Raw genomic sequence first — 6,000 nt, forward strand, 5'->3', positions numbered from 1 at the left:
GCAAATATTGACGGTTCTCATGCAACTCCTAAATACTCAAAAGAAAAAAAAAAAAAAAAGGACTCCCTGGAACAGCAGCAAACGGGCAAAAGGGAAACAATGGTAGGAGGAGGAGACTACAGCAGAGGCGGCCCGGGAAGAACCTCGAAAGGGGGTAACATGAATGACAGGTCTTAACTGCGACTCCACACGCCACCGCCTGGACGCAAGTACTAAGTACAGCCGCCACAGCCACCAGGCTGGGCGAGGAGGGGCCGGGGCTGCCCCGGGGCTACCTCTCGCCCCACGCGGCCGGACACGCACCTGTGATATTGGGCCTGCAGGAACTGGAATTCCTCTTTAATCCGGTCCAGGGACTCCGGGATAGTGAACTTGAAGGGCTGGCCTGCAGCCTGGTGCGGCGTCTGAGGGCGACCGGCGAGGGGAACCGAGGAACAGGGATGCAGGTAGATAGATAAAACAGGAAGTCAGAGGACGGAGAAGTGCGTGGGACATAAACAAAAAATAAAGTTAGAAGTAGCGGAAAACGGAGCCCTGAACTCGAGTATGCTCTGCACTTTATGCGGGGAGAAAGCGGCCCCTGGCCCGGTCTGGAGCCTCCAAAGAGACTCCGTGCCTCCTCCGTGCTCCAGGGCGGGTCGCTTGGTACGTACTCCCCGGTCACCCGCTGGAGGGACAGGGAATCCCCGGCGGCCGGGGAAGACCAGGCCAAATTGTCGTCGTAGCCACCGCCCCCTCCCCTCAGAGCGATAATGACCCCGGGGATCAGAGAAGAAAAACAACTCCCTAACGCTCCCCGTTCCCAGAGTCGCCAGGGCCACCTCCAGGCGCGCCGGAACGGGGGCCGCATTGACATGTAAATAGGCGAGACGGGAAACAAAGGGGGGGCGCCCTACCCGTCTCGGCGGGGGGGGGGGGGAGAAGGAGGAGAAGGGGGTAAGCTGTCGCTACTGGAAAGAAACCCCAGACTCCCCGGGCGCCCCCGCCCGCCTTGTCTAGACGTCAATTCGGAGGGGGCCCAGAGTAAAGGGGAAAAATTGAGAGTTCCAGTTCACTCCCCACCCCTGCATCCCTAGAGGCTGGGGGGGAGGGGTTCTCTACAAGGTAGAAGACACCCGTCTCCCTACAGCACAGGGAGAGCGCCTATCCCCACCCCACCCCCAACCCACTCCTCTGCCCCTCCACCCAGCAAGCACCCTGCCGCGCCTCACCGGGTGCCGGCTCTGCGGGAACATCGCTCTGGCGGCGGCCGTAGCTCTGTTTCTGGGCAACTCAATTCTCCGCTCAATTTCCAACTTTAATCCCGCCGAGGAAAATTAAGCCGAGAAGCCAGGCAGAAACCGGGAGCGCTGGCAGCGCGCTGGCCACTCACGCAAGCGCGCTCGGCGGGGCGCACCGGCCACTCGGTGCCCGGCTGCTCCTGCTCCCGCCGGTGCGGGTTCCTTCGCTCAGGGCCACATCGCGGGGCACCCGGGGCCCAGCTGCACCAAAACCTGCGCGGTGACGCCGGCGCCCAAGATGAGGGCGCGGGGGCTGTGATCCAACCCGCGGGCCTCCGCTGCCCCGGCGGGGAGGTGAGCGCGCGGTGACTCCGGCCGCGCTCCCCCCGGCGATCCCCGTACGAAGCACCCGTCCCGAGCAAACAAATCCAGGCGAGCTGCTTTCCTTCGTTCTTCTCCCGGTCCGCCTCCTCTCCGGGTTTTCCCCGCGGCGAGGTGCAGGTGGCCCGGCGCCCCCAGCTAACCCCACACAAACAAACCTGGAGACGTTCGGGACCGACTGCTGCGGGTCGGGGCAGCGCCTTCAGCCAGGCGCTTGTGGGTTGCCGGGAGGCGGTGAGAAGCGAGGTCCAGGCGGCGGAGGTTCCGCGCCTGGCGCTCCGCAGCCTCAGCCCGGGCGGAGGAGCGCGGGATGACGACGAGGCGGGGAAAGTGCGGAGGGCGCGGCGGGAGGCGGCTCGGCACGCCCCGTGCGACCGACGCTCGGTGTTCTCCGCGGTTGCACAAACCCTTCTGGCCCGGCGGGGCTACACCAAGAAGGGCAGTCCCGCAGCCGCCCGCCGCTCCTCGAGCCCGGGGCGCATCCGGGCGCCGCGCCCCGCGCGCACCCGCCCCGCACGGCCCGCCCGGCCGCTCCGGACTCTTCCTCCAAGCCCCTTCCTGGGCCCTCTTTCTTTCCTTCCCTTCGTCTGCCTCTCCGCAAAGGGCGCTCCAGCCCGCTGCAAAGTTCTCTCACGACCCGGGGGGCGACATCCACGAGATGGGGCGGAGGAGGGGGGGGATGAGGAAGCAGGAGTGCGCTCCGGCGCTCGGCCTCCCTACCCCGCGGGCAAACTCCGCCGACTGGTCCCGAGTAGTCGCGGCGGGGATTAAGTCGCCGCGGGCCGGCGGAGGTCCGGGCTGGTGGCACGGGTCCCGCCCGGACGTGAGAGGGTGGGGGTGGCGCAGTCGGCTGCTTCGGGGACGCGGGGCACAGGGTACTCGCCGCTGCTGCTGCTCCTGCAGCCGCCGCTCCCGCCGCCGCCGCCCGCGCCTCTCGCGCCGGTTACATTAACACGCGGTTTCACACTCCGGAGCTAACCAGCGCCGGCCCCGCCCAGCCCCGCGCGGGCGGGGGGCGGGAGCGCAGAGCCGGCGGGGGACGTGGGTCCGGGCGGTAGCGGGAGGGAAGCGGGGAAGCGTGCGCCAGCCAATCGCGTGCGCCGTGCCCAACGTGGGTTGCTGACGCAACGCCTCCCCGAAGCCTATAGCAGCGCCGCACTGGACGGGCCGTCCTCCCCCTTCTCTCCCACCCCACTCGCTTCCATCTCCGCCGTCTCCCTGGTCTCCCCTCCCACCCCCCTACCCCTCCTCCGCCAGCAGCGTCCTCCCGGGCTCGGTGAGGAACTGTTCCTGGAGGAGCCGCGGGACGCCGAAACCAGCCAATGGGAAGAGGCGAGACGCGGAGATTGGCACGGTGGATGGGAAGGTCGGTGGGAAGGAGAGGCGGTGGGGCCGGGCTGTCAGTCAAAGTAACGTGGGGCCGGAGAGGGTGCGCGCGGGAGCGCGCGAGCGGGAGGGACCGGCGGGCGTGCGGTCGCGGAAGCTGGGGGCTAGAGTTTGCAAAAATCCTGCCACTTGTTCACTTTTCCCTTTAATGGAAATCCTCAGATCTCGGTGAAAGTAACTCAGAGACTAACCGCGCAGTTTCTTATGGGGAGGGCGGGGGGTTGACAGTTCGAGCCAAATGCGTCTTTCAGCGCTTGCCCCATGTTTGATGCTCCTCTTCTGAAAGTGAGGTCACATTCAAAAATTTCTCTGAGGATTGTTTTTCCTTGAGCTGCCTTTTCGTGAGAAGGAGTGGACTGTGCACTTGGTGGAAAATGCGGCAGCGCATTGGTTGGCGTACATTCCCTGGCCGTCTAAGACTAGGCTTTTTATGCTCACGCCCCCCTTTTCACCCAAGGTGGTAGGGATTGGCTTTTATTGGAGCATTTCAAAAGACTTTGCAAAAAGGTAGGCCTGCCTTCGTTTGGCGGGAAGGATGCCCTAAGGTGCTCCCAGGGTAAGGCACGGGCATCCTAGTCGCAGATGCGAGGCTTTTGCCCGCGGCTGGAAATCTCTGGCACGTCCTTGTCTTCGACTTCGCTGTCTTGGGGTTAGGGGGCTGCTGAGAGTTTTAGGGGCCTCTCAGCAACATGACCATGAGTCTGTTTCCAATTACTAAAAACAAAGGGAGACAATGGTATAAACCAGCTTTGAGACCTGGAAACCTGCCTTGCCCGCCCTTACCCCCGTACTTCGGGGAGGGGTACCCCAAGGCTGAGCGACGCAAGAACCTAAGTGGGGAAGCGTTGGGTACATGATGTGGCTAAAATTCTTGTGAGTGGAACTTTACCTAACAGGTATTTTGAGATTTTTAATAAATGGGGCATATTGTGTATATCTCCAGTTTTTGTCCACTTCTCTAAATACACCACACAGCAGAAAATCTTCAGTGTTGCCCCATTTATAATTTTGTTTAAAGAACAGTTAGGCTGAGCTATTTCTACACGATTGGTGAGTGAATGATGCTGTTGTAGCCAAACTGTGGTGAGTTCTTCCGTAAGAAAGACACATTTTTGACAAGCATTCATCCTACGTTGGAATATACATAACAGGTTTTGGGTATTAATAACCCCCACGTTCTCATTATTTTACTTTCAAGGGACTTATGGAAAGGCTTTGTTTAAAGAGAAATACATTTTATTCAAAGATTTGCTTTCTCAAAGACCTTTTCCTTGAAATATTAAAAGAATCATTTTAGATAATACATTTCACTGTTGGAGTTGTTTTTAAATATGCATGATATTGATTTGTCTATAATTGCATCAATCCCAAATATCAATTATAAATGAAAAATAAAGGAGCAATTTTAGCCAGCCTGTACAAGTCCACAGTAAATTCTTAAACAAGTTCGGTATGTGGTTTTGCAGTGTTCTCATTAAGTTGGGTTGAAGAGGGGGTTATAGTAATCATTTTGCTAACATGAAGAATGAAAAGGAAGCAAGCAGTGTCCCTCTTTCCTAAGTTAAACTTAGTGACGACTGGAGCATGCTTGTTCCATCTATAGGACTTTTTGAAATAATATGATTCATGGACAACTAAGCTTTGTCTTTTGGCAACCTGTGTTCCTTGAAATCTTCATCTAGAGACTGGGCCCGGTATGTCAGTCTGTGGTCAGTTCATCCCCTAATCAGCTGCAGGACTGTGGAGAAGAAACTTGGATGCTGCAAATATGCCTGTGCATGCTGGGCCAGCTGGGGCAACTGACACTTCTCCCTGGCTTACTCAAGCTTTACTTTGATTTACTGGCACACACTGGTAATTGGGTTTAAACAGAGAAATTAGAACGGTATATTTTGAGACAGGAGTCTTCTGAATTCCCTATAATGTAGTATCTAGAGAAAAGAAAGAGTAATTTTAAAATTGGAAGACCTTTAACTGTGTGCATAAAGATGGTTGGTTTTCGAGGGCATCCCATCCTCCTTGACAGAGGGAGAAGGCTGGGCCCCTTTTCAAGGTCATATTTTCTCGGTGATTATTATGCTGTAATAATTATACTACAAAACTCTCATCAAACTGCATTACAAATCATGGTATTTAAACAATCAAGTAGCTTTAATCTTATGTTTTAAATAAATAATATATGTGCAGATTGTCTACAGCCTGTTTAAAAGAAAATAATCCTACTCATGAAATCTATCTTTTAGTCTTCTATTTAAAGTCTGTTAACCATAATCTTTTTTACCTTTAACATATTCATATGTTGATGATGTTTTTACATGAAATGATATTAAGTACTCCGTTTCCATAGAAAATTATCTCTGGAAAAAAAAAAATCCCCTTTTTATCCTCTGCAAAGAAACAAGAAGATTGCCAGATTGTTTATTTTATCGTTGATGCATGTATGGGTATATTTCCATTTCTTTGTAGCTGACTATCAAATTTTCAACTCAACCAGTGGCTTAAGTCACTACAAAAACTAGATGTTCTATATTGTATACATTCTAGACATAATAGAAAAAGGTTTGGATGCTGGTCATAGAAATTATGCATCTTTTAAATCTATTACTTTTCTATTTGAAGTGAGTATGACAGTTTCTGAAGGTCACTTGTTATTTTCTCTTTCTTTTAGCTGTGAGTTACTGCTTATACATTTTCTCATTTGACTTTTTTTTTTTTTAAATGAGAGTTTTCTTAAACCTGAGAATGTAGGGTCCAGAAGAATTTTCCCAGCATTGCTTTATAACTTTTCCCCTCAGCCCTTTACCAAAGAAAAGAGCAGGATGGGCGTGGGATATGGAGAAGAGAAAGCAAAGAAAGAAAAAAAAAAATCAGTAGCAGATCCATGCAGCAGTAAAACCTCAAATAAAATCACATCCAAAGAATCTCTTGCGGTTTCACACAATATGGTAAAATTAGAGATTGCAGGAAACCAACTAAATTAAACTGGGAGCATTTGAAGAGAAACGAGTAGAGT

General features: G+C 53.8%; 1 protein-coding gene across 5 annotated transcripts in view; it reads right to left on the reverse strand.

Moving 5' to 3' along the window:
- Window positions 1-1,606, reverse strand: part of LOC308353500 (transducin-like enhancer protein 1) — an 86,675-nt gene extending 85,069 nt beyond the window's left edge. For all 5 annotated transcript variants that reach the window (XM_080820380.1, XM_080820379.1, XM_080820381.1 and 2 more), the window contains exons 1-2: window positions 1,212-1,606; window positions 304-404 (exon numbers count right to left, since the gene is read on the reverse strand). In XM_080820380.1, the coding sequence (XP_080676506.1) occupies window positions 304-404; window positions 1,212-1,235 (125 nt within the window). In that variant the 5' untranslated portion in view covers window positions 1,236-1,606. The remainder of the gene's footprint in view (window positions 1-303; window positions 405-1,211) is intronic.
- Window positions 1,607-6,000: the final 4,394 nt, after the last annotated feature.

The sequence above is a fragment of the Martes martes genome (assembly GCF_963455335.1).
Source record: "Martes martes genome assembly, chromosome: 12".
In the NCBI taxonomy this organism is placed as follows: Eukaryota; Metazoa; Chordata; class Mammalia; order Carnivora; family Mustelidae; genus Martes; species Martes martes.